The following is a 16,703-nucleotide window of genomic DNA, read 5'->3' as shown; positions in this document are numbered from 1 at the left end:
GTTTGAAATCTAAAAACGTCTTCATTGTGAGTATGTGGAAGTAGAAATGCATCAGTGGGGGCTCAAGAGATAAAGTGATATGTAAGGGAAACATACTCGCCATTAATTCTGACCCTAAGAAAATTTGAATGTTCCTTCTCTGGGGAACACAAACCTGCCATTGAGAGAGAAAATTGGAGTAAACCAATCCAGAGAATAAGTTTTTATCTTCAAATCCAGGTTAAAAAAAAAGTATGAGGTGCTACACTGTAGCACCCACTTGGGTATAACATATTTCTTTATCTGTCACTGATAAACATGTTGAATTTACAAAATTCAGGGCAAAATACCCAAGGCATTTTACTGGACACCTCCCTCCAGGTTAACACTGATCTATTATTACAACTGTTTGGATCTAGTGATTCAATCAGCCCCTGCAATAAAATACCTGTTTCTTTTAGGAAATGATTATTAATGTTGGAAAGAAAAAGTAAAATAAACAACACTATTTATTGGAGTATTTCTAAGTCTTCTCACTCAGAGAAAAGCAATATGTTGGGAACAAAGGTTCAACATACTACATTAAATCATATAGCTCCAGAAATGCACATTCCAGATCTTCTTATCTGTATAAGGCTTATGGTTTTGAAATACATCGTCCAAATGTTAAAATATGGTAGCATAAACATAGGGGAAAATAACTACCTATAATATCTGGAACATTAATTATCAGGATTTATCATAAATAATACTGCATTATAATCAATGAGTAATATGTTTTATGCACCTTGATATTTTTTCCCATGGAATAAAATAAGCACATAATTGTTCTAGTTTATTTATATTACACAAATGTTATCATTACTTATAAGACACACAATAATCAAATCTTTACCCCTTGAAACCTAATTAAATTCAGGAAAAACAAGAAACAATTACAGTTCAAACACTAGAGTGGAAAACAATATGACTAGTAAAGAATCAAGTCAGTGGACCTTGTATCTATTTATTGTTTAGGAAGAAAAAAGAGGTGCAGTTGGGTGATGCAGTGGATAGAGCACCAGTTCTGGAGTCAGGAGGACCTGAATTCAAATCTGGCTTCAGATAGTATGACCCTGGGCAAGTCATTTAATCTTGATTGACTCCAAAAAGGAAAAAAAGAATTAAAAAAGGGAGAAAAATGCTGGACAGATTTAGGAGGTTTGGAAGGCACAGTATAAATTATTCTTTTCCTTTTGTCTCTTTTTTTATTTGTTTGAATAAGATTTTGTCCCCTATTTCTGAGGGCTCACCAGAAATGCAAATAGAAACTTTTTATGTAGAGAACATCCCACAAACTATGCCCTCTATTGGAGTGGGTGAGGGGATGAAGCAAAATGGTATTGAGGAAGATCTCACCCCAACCTTTTCATCTGATATTTTCCTAGTTTAACATTTTTTTCTTCCAAACTAGATGCGAAGTGCCATTGTTTCTACCCTGCTGAAGGAATACAAGCACTACCAGTGCTCTCTAAATTTGGCACCTGGGGATCCTCTATTCAGTAGTTATACCTCTGCAAATCACATCGGATCTATTGTTCCTCTTGATTGGTACTAATAATGTCACAAATCCACCCAGGGAGGAAACAGCTCAGAATGGACAGAGAGCAAAGACCCCCAATTTGCCACACTCTTAGCTGAGATCATTGGCAAAAGTCCCCGGTCTATGCTTCTGTTCATGAGCCCTTATCTCAGCAGCTCAGTAGCTTGCTGCTATATTGAGAGATGCAATCAGGATGATGGGCTTGGAGGCACTACGTATTAAAATATTTGGAAGTAAAACTATATTATAATCAATGGTACCACAGATAGGGATTTACTCAAAATAGTCACATTCAATCATGCTGCTCACAATTTATCCCTCCCTCATATGTTTTATTTCAGAAGAGCAAGATTTTGATCTCAAAATTATATAATATAATCCTTTACATAGGATTAAATAAAAGGCTTTTTTAACAAAATAAGTTAGATATTGACTAGGAAACTAGAATTTGTTTTCTCTCTTACAATGTAAAAACTTTTTGGCAGATATGGGAGGTATAGAGGAGGAATTGGTATTTTTACACCAATGTAACTGTAGAAAGCACATCAATATACTGTAATTTATATATTTAAAATGATAATTCACAACTATCTAGTGCTTTAAGGTTAACAAACTGCTTCTCTCATGACCACCACCCTGTGATGTTTGTCCTTTGTTCTCAAAAAGGACCAATGACGTCATGAGGATGATGTCTTGAATTTCAAGTGAATTGGATTTAAGTGAGGCAGAGCTGCATAAAGTCATCAGTCTCACTCTTCTCCAGAACCATCAAAGTCCAGTGGTAAGACGAAGTCAAGTCGTAGGTAGTATATCTATTGTGTACTGTTGTGTGTTCGTCCTTTATTTTCAGAGAAGATTGTGACATCAGAGAAATGATGATATGACTTGCACTTGACTTTGTTTTGAGTGAGTCCAATAGCAAAGACACAATATGAGAGAATCAGGAGATCCTGCGTTCCATTCCTAGCTCTACTCCTAATTATATGTGACCCTACGCAAGTTTCTTCAGCTTTCTGGACTTAATTTTCTTCATCTGCAGAATCTAGCATGCCTTTCCTTATTTCATGTTATACTCATTAAAAATTCCTGGTATCACATTGAAATAATGTATATATTAAATTACTTTCTGTTTTGTTTTTGGGTTGTTTTTTTTTTGCATAGTTACTTGAAGCACTTAAGAATGTGACATTTACTGATGGAGAGAGTGAATTTCAATTTGATTCACAAGGCAACATTAACACTGGATATGATGTTCTGCTTTGGAAGGAAGTCAATGGACACATGACCATTATCAACATGGCAGAATACAATCTAGAAAAAGATGTTTTCATTTTTAAAGACAGAGGAACTGAAAAGGAATTCAGGAATCTAAAGGTATTGTAATGCTACCTTGCACCATAGCACTCATTAGATTGGATTCATGTCTAATAAGACTGAGTTTTAAATAACATTAGGGTTTTAAACAACATTCCTTATTTAATATTCATTCCCATTATGAAAATGCAACAGAAATAGATAGTATTTTCTTTAAAGAACAATAGTAATGATAACAATAACTGAAATTGATATTACTCTTCTAGGTTTACAAAGTGATTTACCTCTGTAAATGAATAAAAGGAAAAGCACTTTTTAAGCATAGTCTTATGTGGCAAACACCATGCTAAGTGATGGGGATATAAATACCAAAGATAACCCCTTCTCTCAAGAAGCTTACATTCTAATAGAGGAAAAAACACATATAGTTGGGAGAGGGAGAGATTGGCCAGGAAGGGATTTTTTGCTTTGGGAAGTTATCTGGATGATGAGTAAAACTATTAACATCCCTTCCCTGTAACAATAGCAGTATTGATTTTGAATACAGTTCCAGGGCTGGAAAGCGAAGAGGATGGAGTGGGAGGGATACTCCCAATGCAAAGTCAGACAGATGAAAAGAAGTTGCCTGCGGTGATGCATGGTTTTGGCTAAATAAAGGCTAACTAAATATGGTTGGCTATGTGATATACTTACCAATCACCAATCATCTCAGTCCAGTCCTAATAGCAACTCTGAGATATATGTTCTACAAGTATCATTATCCCCCTTTTAAATACGTGAAAACTGAGGCATAGAGAGATTAAATGATTTGCCCACAGGCAAGGATTTAAAGCCAGGTCTACCTAGCTCCAAATCCAGCACTCTTACCACTATGTCATGTTAAAATAAATAAATAAATAAACCATAATATTGACATTGTATTTTTCTTGTCAAAACTTGCATTTCAGAAGAGGGTTAAGAGCTGCCACTGAAGAAATATTTGATTCATTCATTCACCAAACATTTGTTGTATTCAGCTCAAATTGCAGAGGCATATTTAGATTTGATCAAAGAAAAAAATTCTTAACTATTAGTTATTACCAAGTAGAACAGGCTACCCCCAGGGGTCTTCAAGGAATGAACAGATGACTACTCAGGTATGTTGTTATTAAGATGACTGATGCAGCTAGATGGGTAAAGTGAGCTCTGGACCTGGAGTCACAAAATCTTGAGTCCAAATTCAGTCTCAGACACTTTGTTATGTGACCCTGGGTAAATCACTTAACTTCCCAACCTTTTATAAAGAATTATAAAGCACTTTTTTTCTGTCTCATGACATTATTTAAACACTAAATCTTCTTATTAACATATGAGTTGGATTAGATGGTCTGAGGACCCTCCTAACTCAAAAGTTTTAAGATTCTATTAAACAGCCTATATACTTCAAGTGACTTCTCTTTATTATGGTTTTCTGATAATCATAGCAGCAATCCATAGTACATAGCTTACCACTAGATAAATGAATCATGTCTTTGTAAGCATTCTTTGACCCCTTTTCTTACTGTGTATATAGCAGGATTCTCCAACCTTTTCTAGAAAATAATCTGTCTTTAATTCTCCTGAAATCTTAAATTCACTGGATGGGTAAGAGGCAGGAGTGAACTGTGACTCGTTGGCTATGCTGGAATGGGGGGATTGTGCCTTGAGCAGCCCCATTGGAAGGAGGTGTCTAGTTAGAGGTGGTAGCTACTTTGAGGAAAGAGTATGGCAGTATCTTCTCTCCCTACTCTAACCATTTTCTGCCATTCTCTACCCTCCTAAAGATATCTTCAAATGATGAACAGGGATGAGGCAAGATCTGTGAATTTTTGTTCCATGGGTTTGTCATGACCAAAGAATTTAACACCAAGTAGCCAGCCTAAAGGAAATAAGACACTCTTGCTTAGCTAGGCTCGCCCTTGGAAAATAAACATCGTCTGTTGCTGGAGACATACTCAAAGCTTCTCCAATGTGATATAATCTGTCAGAGTTTATGCTCTGCTAGAATAGCCTTCAAGGACCTAATGTCATCTCCACACTATTATGAGGCATTAGAACAGGCTCTCACCATGATCAGCACTCAATTTTCACCCACTAGTTGGGAAGTCAAAATTCCTGTCAATTTGCCAAAATGATCCTTCAAAGCAATAAACAATCCAAATACCACCAATATAAGCTGACTAAACTAAACACAAAGATAAGAGTTAGAAGAGGGCTAGATTTATTTTCTCAATGATTTTTTGCTCCAGTTAATAGAAAAATTAATTTGTTTCCTGAGCATGCAACACCTGGATGGCAATTTAGATTAAAAAAATTCCTCTTGGATAATCCTCAAATCAGATAACCCACACATAGATAATCCAGAGTTTATCATAAATGTGTTCAAAGAACAAAAGAAATTATCAGTCATCACAAAGGCATTTAACTATGAAGTCATCCAAAGTCTAGGCACATTTCTCCTATAGTCGGTCACTTTCCTCTTCACATATAAACAGATGGGTGGTCAGGCAACAGATTCAGACTTGAATTTGTGCTTGCAGTGTTGTGATCTCAGCAATCTCTAGACAGCCTTGAAAAAGTTGTATTTAACCTCTAGACACTATTTTCAAGTTAAAATGAGTATGCTGAAATTGCAACAAGTATCATGAAGATTTATAGATTAACATAAGGAAGACTTGATTTTAAACACTTAGAGAACTTAAACATCTTGAAACTGTAGGAGTTGAGCTAACCTGTGTCGGAACTGGGACATGAACCCACATCTTCAAACTCCAAAACCCGAGTACCCAATGTGCATATTTAAATGTTGTTTATATCTTCAGGGTTGGGAATGTAATTTTTAAAGTAACTCCAACTTATTCCACTGGAGTGGAATACTTTCACCACTTTAATCTTGTCCATTTTCAAAGACTCTCCAGATTTATGCAGACTCATTCTTCAGAACATTCCCCTGTCCCTGTACCCCACAAAAAATGTCTCTAGCATAAGGGGTTTTAGCCTTTTTTGTATATCATGGACCCCTTCTCAGAACACTGTTTTTAAATTGTTTAATGAAATGCCAAATTTCAGTTAGATATTAATGAAAATAAAGGTGGAATTTTTTCCCCAATCCAAGTTCCTGTACCCTCTGAAATCTATCCACAGACCCTTAAGAATCCCCGCTCTAGAGGGTACCATATACTAGAAAATAACTTGTAGGAACCAAATAGGTCTCAGAGACCACCTAGTCCAACTGTCTCATTTTACAGATGCTGAAACCAAAGCCAAAGTTAACTAACTTGTCAAAGGTCATAGAGATAATTTGCACCAAAGGAAGGAATCCATATTTGGTATTCCTTCCACTGCACCGCACTGTGAGTAGGAATAGGGAATGAGTCAGGCCTGCATTACACTTCTACTGCCTATTTTTCTCCATTTGTTTTAGCTATTTTTCAGTCATGTCTGTGATGCCTTTTGGGGTTTTCTTGGAGAAAATACTGAAGGGGTTTGCCATTTCTTTCTCCAGCTCATTTTACAGATGAAGAAACTGAGGCAAACAGAGTTAAATGACTTCAGGGTCACATAGCTTAGTAAATATCTGAGGCCAAAACTGAACTTAGATTTTCCTGACTCCAGGCCTGCCACTATATCCGCTGCACCATCTAGCTGCCCTTATTTCTCTGCACACTTAAGGCTTTTTAAAGAAGTTAACAGTTGAAAACTATCTTTACATGTAATTGGAAAAAATAAAATACTATTAAGGAAAGAAAGCTAACAATGATACAAATAGACACAGAAAGTTTAAAATATGTAAGACACTAGATACCTCCTTTAAAAAAATATTCTCCACCTAATATTTTATATGTTTTAGCTTTTTAGCTTGGTTTTCAGTCTTCCAGGTATCATGAAAATGAAAATTATGTAAAAATGCATCCATTAATCATATCTATATCCTAAGTTAAAACATTTTTTCCCTACTATTTCTTTTTTCTAGCGAATTCGATCTAAATGCTCCAAGGAATGTGGTCCCGGTCAAATGAAGAAAACCACCCGAAGCCAGCACATGTGCTGCTATGAATGTGTGAGCTGCCCTGAAAATCATTACAGCAATCAGACAGGTAAGAAAAACATGTCAATTTTCCAAAGACTTCAACTTACACCACTCCTTTCAAGTCTGACATTTTCAGTGCATCCTTCCAGCTCTCCCAGAACCCCAGGTAGGTCTGTTTTCCCCCAGTTGTAGCTTTCTTTTAGTATAAGGTAGTCATATCCCATTAAGGGCACTGGAAAGAAATATGATGCCAAGTCAAGATGTAAAAGGGAAATAATAAGTGCACCTACATCACAACCTACACAGGGTTGTCATGAAGATAATGAGATCAGATTTGTAAATGCCTTGAGAACCTTAAAGCGTTAGGTTAAAGCTAGCTGTTCTATTTGTTGTAAATCACTATTATTATTCCCTAGATCACACTGTCTCTCTAGCAACCCCTGAATGACAGGGCTGAGCACAAGAGCAGCCTGGAGGCACCTGGATGCAGCAGGCAGGTGGACATGGGAGATCTTATCATTCTCACCAACCAAGGGTAAAAAATTAAAACATGAAAGAAGGAACTTTCAACAGGGACAAGAAGGCTGACTCCTGATAGCAGAGAGTCTCTAGTAACTTATTGTTTGTCCTTCCAGAATGCAAATTAAAGGATTAGAGTGAGGTCAGCAGCCATCAGAGCCTTAAAAGGACCACAATTCATCTTGCCAGAAGCTGAAGCTAAGAGTTCTGCATCATCCTGCTGCCTACTGTGTCTTGTCTGTAAAGGCAACGAAGCCCTAGAACTGAGATCTGGACTAGACATGGAGAGATAATATGGCCCAGGCTACCCTTACTTTTAGGCAAGGGGGACATTAAAATCTTTTTTTCCTGAGGAACTCTAGGACATCATAGCACTTCCTCCCAGGGCTGCTGCAAGGCTCAAATGAGATATTTGTAAAGTGCTTACAAACCTTAAAGCACTATAAAAATGCTATTATTACTATGATTACCATACCAGTTTAAATAATGTTGCGATTGTTTTATGATCTCCTCCCTTTTTTTGCAGTATGAAATACCAACAGCTTTCACATTCCACCACTTTAATTCACTCTAACTCACTTCAATGAGCACTTAAGTGCAAGACATGAAAAAGTATCCATTCGATGTGTAATCAGAAAAAAATTCCAGGCCTAGAGACCCATCCTCTGCAGCAGAGGTGTCAAACATGGAGCCTGGCTGTTGGACCCAGAACACTCCCTAGTGGAACCTAAATCATATTAAAATGTAATTGGGAAATATTTAACAAAATAAATAAAAATATAATTATATAAAGACATATATATATCTTTAAAATTAAAATACTTTTATTTTATAACAAATATATAGGATATATGACCAAAATAAACATTTTAAAACAAAACAAAATTTAAAATCAATAAAAATAGTTATATAAAGATGTGCATATAAATGTATGTATACATACACATTTATATATATCTTTAAAATATATATTTATAATATATAATATATGTATGAAATATATATAATGTATATATATTTAAAATTAAGTTAATACTCACCCACAGGGATCCTTTCAAAAAAGTTACTGGCTTCCATTCAAATTTGATACCATTGCTCTAAAGCAAATTGCAGTATTTAGTAATACATAAGGGAGTTATAGGTAAGTATCCACTAAGGCTCCCCTTGGAAGCCTTCTTGTGGCATGGAACTGACGCCAGCCTCTCCAAGGCCAGGCCAGTGGAACATAAGTTCCTGCAGGTCCTATCAAAGTAGAAAGGCTTCAAGTATAGATGTGGTCTATGGACCTTGCAGGTGTTGTCAGAGTTGTCTAGTCAAATTCATCATCAGGTTGACCACTGGCTAAAGAATTTTCCAGGCAGTATATCCCAGGAAGGCTGTCAACTGTGTTGTGTAGAGAGGTTACAGTCTACATTGACTATGATAGATTCAAGAAGTACTGCGAAGGGGAGGGGAGGACAAGAAGGAAAGAGGAAGTCATTCTCCTTTTCTTTGTTAATGAGATTGGTTTTCTAGCTTTGGCAGGGATGGGAATAGAAATTATTTACATTGACTATCCTGATGCCACAGTAGTATGAAATCCAGTGACTGGCATCCTAAAGTTTTCAGAGTGAACCCCATTTCCAGCATCTATCTGTTATAGAAGGAGCTATAAGAGACATTGAAGCATAACAGATAAAAAAGTTGGCCTCAGGACCAAGAAGACCTGAGTTCAAATCCCACCTCTGACAAATACCGACTATGATCCTCAATTAATTTTTCAGCTCTCTAAGTAGCTCTCAAAGACTCTCAGTGTTTCAGAAAAAAAAGCTGGCCTTCATTGGTAAAGAGAATATCTTCACCTGGGAATTCCTTGTACAATGAAATCATAGTTCTAATCCCTTCGAGAATAGTCTAGCCTAGTGATGACCACTGTACTGCCAGGGAAGGGCTATATGCACTTTCTGAGGTGGCCTGACATAATTTCTCTGGCTTCAAAACTATATAGTAATTAATAATAATAATAGCTAGCATTCATATAATGCATTAAGGTTTGCAAATAGCAATAGATGTCTCATTTTATACTTACAACTCAATGAGGAAAATGTTATTTTTATTGTCATTTTACAGATGAGGAAACCAAGGCAGGCAGAGGTTTAGTGGCTTGTCTAGTCACTTAGTCACAATAAATAAGTGTCTGAGGAAGGATTTCAGTTTGGGATTTCCTGAGCTAAAGTCTACCACTCTACCTACTGGGATATCTAGCTGCCTCTACACCCTTGATTAGTATACATGCATAAGAAACTAGGTCCTTTGCAATATATTCCTTCCTTCCTGGAAAACTCTCTAGGTTCCTTCTTTTATCTTTCCTGGGCTTTAGGTACTCTATTACGTTGAGTACAAAAGCAGGCACTGCACATACGCACACACACACACACACACACACACACACACACACACACACACACAGAGAGTCCCTAAATCAGCTACATCCCCATCACCCTATCTCCATATTTCCCTCCTTGTCCCTTCCCCCTCAGTTGACTCTTTCTCCTTCTCTTTGTAAGGCCACTGTATACTTTTATATTTAAACCCTCTTGATCACTGTCTACCTCTCATTTTAGAGGCAGGACTGCCAAAATGATTATTTACAGTAACTTGGCCTGGCCTACCAATGCCCACTTGAATGCTCCCAATTCCAATGCCTTCTTCTCTCTTGTAGATATGGATCACTGCCTTTTATGTAACAGTAAGACCCACTGGGCCCCAGTGAATAGTACCATGTGCTTCGAGAAGCAAGTTGAGTATCTCAATTGGAACGATTGGCTAGCCATGCTGCTCCTGACCCTCTCAGCAATGGGGATTATCTGCACTCTTACAGTCGGAATAATATTTACTAGAAACCTGAACACCCCTGTGGTCAAATCATTTGGGGGTTTAATCATCTGCTATATGATCCTCCTTTGTCACTTCTTCAGCTTTGTCAGCACCAGCTTTTTTGTGGGAGAGCCACGAGGCTTCAAATGCAAAATCAGGCAGACCCTCTTTGGTGTGAGTTTTGCCCTGTGTATCTCCTGCATCCTGACAAAGTCCCTAAAAATTCTGCTAGCCTTCAGCTTTGACCCCAGATTACAAAAATGTCTGAAGCGCCTTTACAAACCCATACCTATCATAGCGATTTGTACAGGGGTTCAAATGATCATCTGTACAGTATGGCTTATATTAGCAGAGCCTTTTGTGGAAGAGAATTTCTCCATACCCCGGGTTATTATCTTGCAGTGTGATGAGGGCTCCATCATGGCCTTTGGCACCATGCTAGGCTACATAGCCATCCTGGCATTTGTTTGCTTCCTATCTGCCTTTAAAGGCAGAAAGTTACCAGCAAATTACAATGAGGCTAAGTTCATAACGTTTGGCATGCTCATTTACTTCATCGCTTGGATAATATTTATCCCCGTGTATGCCACAACTTTTGGCAAATACTTACCAGCTGTGGAGATTATTGTCATTTTGATATCTAACTATGGAATTCTGTGTTGTACATTTTTTCCTAAATGTTACATCATTCTCTGCAAGCAGGAGACCAATACAAAATCTGCCTTCCTTAAGACATTGTATGTGTACTCTTCCCAAAGTGCAAGCAGCCTTAATGTGAGTCATATTTCACTGGATTCCAGGCCCAATGAAGTCCCTCTTCCCACCCACAACTTCAGTTGCAAGTCTCCAGTCACACTTGAACAAGACAAGGCCGGCCAATCACAGAGGGCTGAGCATGTACAATCTGCAACAAAAGGAACTGCTAAAAATATAGCTGGAATTCTCCCAAGGAAAAGAATGTCAAGCATATGAATGAATAACTCCCCAGTACATGAATAAAAGGCTTTCAGGAAGGAAGAACAGGACCACTGGAGGTTAGGAGGCACAATTTCCCAAGAACTCTTTCCCTGGTCATTTCTATATTAAAATCACCATCAAAGATAAATTAAACTCATACTCTATTCATAGCACTGAATCACTGACCTTCAGGTTTGTCCCAGCCCTCAGTGGAACTCCAGGATGGGCCTTCTCAGCATCTTCACTGTAGCTGTCTTTGGAACAGGTTGGCCAGTGGTACCATGCACTCCATAACAAAAGTAGCTAAAGAAGAAAAAAATGTAAATTATTGCCTGAAATAACACATAATTTTCATCTCCTCCCACAAAATGTAGAGAGTGACTTCTTATTTCATTTTATTTTTGTCCATTCATTTGTTTTGAGACTGAGTCTTCCTATATTGTCCAGACTAGAACTGCAGTAGCTGCTCGTGGTCCAGTCCCACCACTGATCTGCATAGGCTTGATTTTCTCTGTTTTCCCTCCTTAGACAAGATGGTGGCCCTCTGTTCCACAGAGCTTACCATACTGCTGCCAAACTTAGCATAAATACCTGATCAGCTCTGCCCTGTTCAGCTCAGAGCTCCAGAGTTCATGATCCACTAGAATAGATCTCCCCCATAGCAGGGGATATAATCCCCATAGCAGGAGATATAATCCCCTGCAGGGATTATAGCTGTGTTCCACCTGGCAGAGAACAACTTGCATAAAAAATTACTTATTGGGTATTAATAATTGTGGCTTTCTATACTCTTGCAAAGTATTTTGTGCTTATTTTTACAACAGTTCTGTGATGAAGACCAAAGGATGCACTTAAAAAACATTTCTTAGCCATCGAGTTTTCATGTTCGTCCTTTGTTGCTGAAGAAGCCCACCCCATCAGAGAAATGATGACATGACTTGCACTTGTCTTTGTTTTGAGTGAGGGAGGGCTGTGCAGGTCACCAGCCTCACTTCTGCTCCAGAGCCATCTGAATCCAGTGACCAGATATTCATCAGGATGACTGGAGATGGCCCAGGATGCACTGGGAGACCTTGGGCCCTTTAGGCCAAGGTCTTTGCAGGTATTCACTTAGGGTGAGGTAACATCCATTCATTGAATAGGCCTGTTTAAGAAGCCGCCAGGGCATTGGACCTTTTAGTGAGGTCCAGAAAAACGAAGACATCAGGCTGGGTGGGAAACAGCAATGGTTAGCGTTGACAATCATTGTAAAGGTAGGAGGGTCCAGGAGCCATTGGCAGGGTCCTATTGGGGTAGCAGTTTCAGAGTGCAGTAGGTTTAGGGTTTTGGGAGAAGACAGGACAGGGGACAGAACAGGACAAGGCACAGGACAGGGAAGGGGAAAGGGGAAAGAACAAGGAAGGCAAGGCAAGGCAGGCAAGGCAAGGCAAGGCAAGGCAAGGCAAGGCAAGGCAAGGCAAGGCAAGGCAAGGCAAGGCAAGGCAAGGCAAGGCAAGGAAAGGAAAGGAAAAGAAAGGAAAGGAAAGGAAAGGAAAGGAAAGGAAAGGAAAGGAAAGGAAAGGAAAGGAAAGGAAAGGAAAGGAAAGGAAAGGAAAGGAAAGGAAAGGAAAGGAAAGGAAAGGAAAGGAAAGGAAAGGAAAGGAAAGGAAAGGAAAGGAAAGGAAAGGAAAGGAAAGGAAAGGAAAGGAAAGGAAAGAGGAAAGGAAAAAGGAAAGGAAAAAGGAAAGAAGCCAGTCGAGTTTTATGGTCACTCAGAAGAACTTGTAAAGAATGGGTTGAATGTTAATTACCTGATGAGACAATTAAAATTTGAGTGTGTTAAAGGGTACCAGGAAGAAATACCTCTGAAACAGAAACTAAATGGGAAGTGTGGGTGTTGATACACCATCTTAATCATCAGTCTAAAGAATCACATTTAACTGTACATAGTTTGCAATTTGGTGAAATAGACCTCTTTAAGAAACTTTAGTGGCTCCCTATTTCCCCTCGAATAAGGGCAAATTTCTTGCAACTCCTGCTGAAAACTACTCAGCTTGACATTTAAAGCCTTTCAAAATCTGACTTAAGTATATCATTCCAAACCATCACAAATTTCATATTGTAGGCAAACTGACCACTTTCTGTTTCTTTTTTATCTTAAATTTTCTTTTTTTCATTCTGAATGTATTAATCATCAACAAATACAAACATTTCAGTATATAAATACAGATGAGAAAAAGATGGTATAGCAAACTGAACTGCTGCACACAGATTATTTTTTTAAAATAACATATATATTACATATGTAGGAAATTAACAAGGTATTTAACAAAATTCCATTTTTGGGTTTAGTACTTTTTTGTTTTCTTCCATACATTTAAAAAAAGATTTTTTTAAAAAAATATTTTATTGATGATCTTTTTGTATCACTAATATTTCTACTCCATAAAAGACTTTCCTTGTAACAGATATGTATAAGGCAATAAAACAAGACTGGTTCAACCCACTTGTTGATTCCTGAACTCATTCATCTCCCACCCTCAGTCTCCTGTGCAGGTGTGGGGTCCAGAATTGACCAATCTGCAATGAAAACCACCAAAGCAGAGCTCCAACCCAATAGCACTTTATTAAAGGGTCCATGGCCCCCTCTAATAAAGTGGACCTCAGATCTTTCTCATAATCTGAGATGCCTCCTTTCCCCAGGGCCTTACTTTTATATGGTTTGGTACTCAAACATGTAAAAGAGGCATGGTAAAATACAGAATCTTGTTGGTTTATAGACCTTGCTTTTAAAGGACAAAAATGACATATCAGCAGGTGAGTCATGGATTGGGGAAAGCACTGGACATCTCCACTGACTAAGTAAGTGGTCTTTAGATGAGCAAGGCAAAAGCCTTCTCAGGGGACTAAGTGGTCATAAGATGGTCATCTCCTCATTATGAGCATAGAAGGGTGGTCCAGAGGCACAAAAATAAGTTGGAGGATTTTCCAAAGAATCAAGGCATCCCATCCATGCTGGGTTTGGGACATGGAATTTGAGGGAAACAGGATGGAGATATCTTCATCAGCATTCTTGTGGTGTTGTGCAAATGACTTCCATAACTGGTACACAAGTGGTGAATGTTGGATTAAAGTTTGAGGCACACTATAAAAATTTATCTTATCTAATTATCCCTATGTGATTTGTGTAAAAGAATCAAACTGACTAGTACTGATTAGAATAGAGTAGGGATTCAGATGAATCATTTCTCACACAGATTTTTTTTTTCCCTGTGACTCTGACACCATCCTATCTCACTCCACCTCTTCCTATGCCTCGCCTTCTGTAAGGTTCAGTTCAGGTATTAATACTCTCCTTCTCCTGCTCAAATTGACATGTATGTACTCATCTGTTTGCTGTATCTCCCTCAATAGAACATAAGCTTCTTGAGATCAGAAACTGCTGTAAGTTTTGTTACCATATCCCCAATACTTAAGTAAAAGTAGAAGCTTAATAAATGCTTGCTGAATTTAGATTATATGAAATGGCTCTTTGCTTTTCCATTGCTTCCTCCAAAAAGCTAAAAAGTTCTTTATATATACTAACTACACTGTAAATTGTATAAAAGTAGAAAGCACATATTACATCAATGTCATGGCTCTCCTTGTGCCTAGCATAGTGTTCTGCACAAAGTAGGCATCAAGCAAATGTTTCCTGAATGAATGAATTCACTAAGAAAATGTTTGTTGAATTTATTTCTAAAACATCTCACGGAAACAAATAGCATTTCTACCATCTGAATTTTACCTGAGGTAAACCATCCATCCTCACAGGCCAAATGATGTAAGCCAAGAATAAACCTAGGTCTCTTACTTCTTCCTTTTTTTTTCCAAAGGAAAGGAAGGAAGGAAGGAAGGAAGGAAGGAAGGAAGGAAGGAAGGAAGGAAGGAAGGAAGGAAGGAAGGAAAGAAGGGAGAAAGGTAAAGAAGGAAGAGAGGGAGGGTAGGAAAAAACAAATGAACAAAGGAAGAAAGGAAGGGAAAAGGGAGGGAGAGAGGAAATAAGCTCTTATTAAACACCAGCTCTGTGCAGGCACCATGCTATGCACTTTAGAAATATTATCACATTTGCTTCTCAAATCAGCCTTGGGAGGTAGCGGCTATTATTACCTCCATTTTACAGATGTGTCCTTCAAAATCTCGAACATAAAGTCCTAAGTTTAATTCATCTAGTATTATTATTATACATAGACACACAATAAATACGGATTGATTGATTACATTGGCTCTTATCTAATGAGGGGAAGCTAGATGGTGTGATGGATAAAGTGCTAGACCTAGAGTCATGTAGATGATCTGAAATCTGCCCACTAACACTACCTCTTTGATCTTGGGCAAGTCACTTAACTGCTGTTTGCCTCAGTTTCCTCATTTGTTAAACAGGGATAGTAATAGCACCTACTTCTCAGGGTTGTTGTGAGGTTTAATAATAAGCACTATATAAATGTTAGCCGTTATTATCTTTATTCCTTTCTCCTTTTCTCCCTGCCCAAATTTGCCAAGATCAGTATCAATCCATATACACATTTCTACATAAGTAAACTTAAATATTGTGCTACACATGCTATATGTCTCCTCTCCTTTCCTTTCCTTGGCCCTCCCAAAACCTTAAACCGACTGCACTCTGAAGCTGGGAAGCCAATGGGCCCCTGACTAAGGGATCTTCTGGGCCCTCCTGGCTTTACAGTGATTATCAATAGTAACTGTTGCTGTTTCCCTCCTAGCCTGATGTCGCCTTTCTTTTTCTTTGCCTCATGAAAGGGACCATGCGCTGGCTACTTCTTAAACAGACCTATTCAATGAATGCGCCTCACCCTAAGTGAGTACCTGCAAAAAGCTTGGCCTAAAGGGGCCAAGGACTGACTCCCAGTGCATCCTGGGCCATCTCCAGTCATCCTGAGGAATGTCACTGGATTCAGATGGCTCTGAAGGAGAAGTGAGGCTGGTGACCTGCACAGCTCTCCCTCACTCAAAGCAAAGTCAAGTGCAAGTGATGTCATCACTTCTCTGATGGCATGGTCTTCTTCGGCGATGAAGGAAGGATGAACACAATATCATACATGTTATACATATGCTTTAACTATAAACATCTGAAATATATAACAATGGAATATATGGAACATATCTTATTTAATGTAAAATATCACTTTTTTTGTTTTTAAACTTGACACTTTACAGCTATGTAATTTATCAACTAAACCTTGAGTGAATAAAAACTTGTTGATGTTACTGTCCTGTTTCTGGTCTCCCTATCCCTTATATCTATGTTGACATGAAAACAGTCTCTATTGCTGACAAAAGGCAAAACCATGGGAAAGCTTCCAGGCCCTTGAATGTGGTCATACAAAACATCAACAAACAGAACTGTTATGTCAACAAGATAATATAGTAAATATTGTACCATCAACACCATTTGACAAATATTTGTTG

General features: G+C 38.1%; 1 protein-coding gene across 2 annotated transcripts in view; it reads left to right on the top strand.

The window, feature by feature from the left end:
• GPRC6A (G protein-coupled receptor class C group 6 member A) overlaps positions 1 to 16,403 on the top strand; it is a 31,560-nt gene extending 15,157 nt beyond the window's left edge. For both annotated transcript variants that reach the window (XM_072643137.1, XM_072643136.1), the window contains exons 4-6: positions 2,723 to 2,935; positions 6,867 to 6,990; positions 10,144 to 16,403. In XM_072643137.1, coding sequence (XP_072499238.1) covers positions 2,723 to 2,935; positions 6,867 to 6,990; positions 10,144 to 11,270 — 1,464 coding nt within the window. In that variant the 3' untranslated portion in view covers positions 11,271 to 16,403. The remainder of the gene's footprint in view (positions 1 to 2,722; positions 2,936 to 6,866; positions 6,991 to 10,143) is intronic.
• The last annotated feature ends 300 nt before the right edge of the window (positions 16,404 to 16,703 follow it).

This window comes from Notamacropus eugenii, chromosome 2 (genome assembly GCF_028372415.1).
Source record: "Notamacropus eugenii isolate mMacEug1 chromosome 2, mMacEug1.pri_v2, whole genome shotgun sequence".
In the NCBI taxonomy this organism is placed as follows: domain Eukaryota; kingdom Metazoa; phylum Chordata; class Mammalia; order Diprotodontia; family Macropodidae; genus Notamacropus; species Notamacropus eugenii.
The sequence above is the reverse complement of the archived record's forward strand: the minus strand, read 5'-3'. Positions and strand labels throughout refer to the sequence as shown.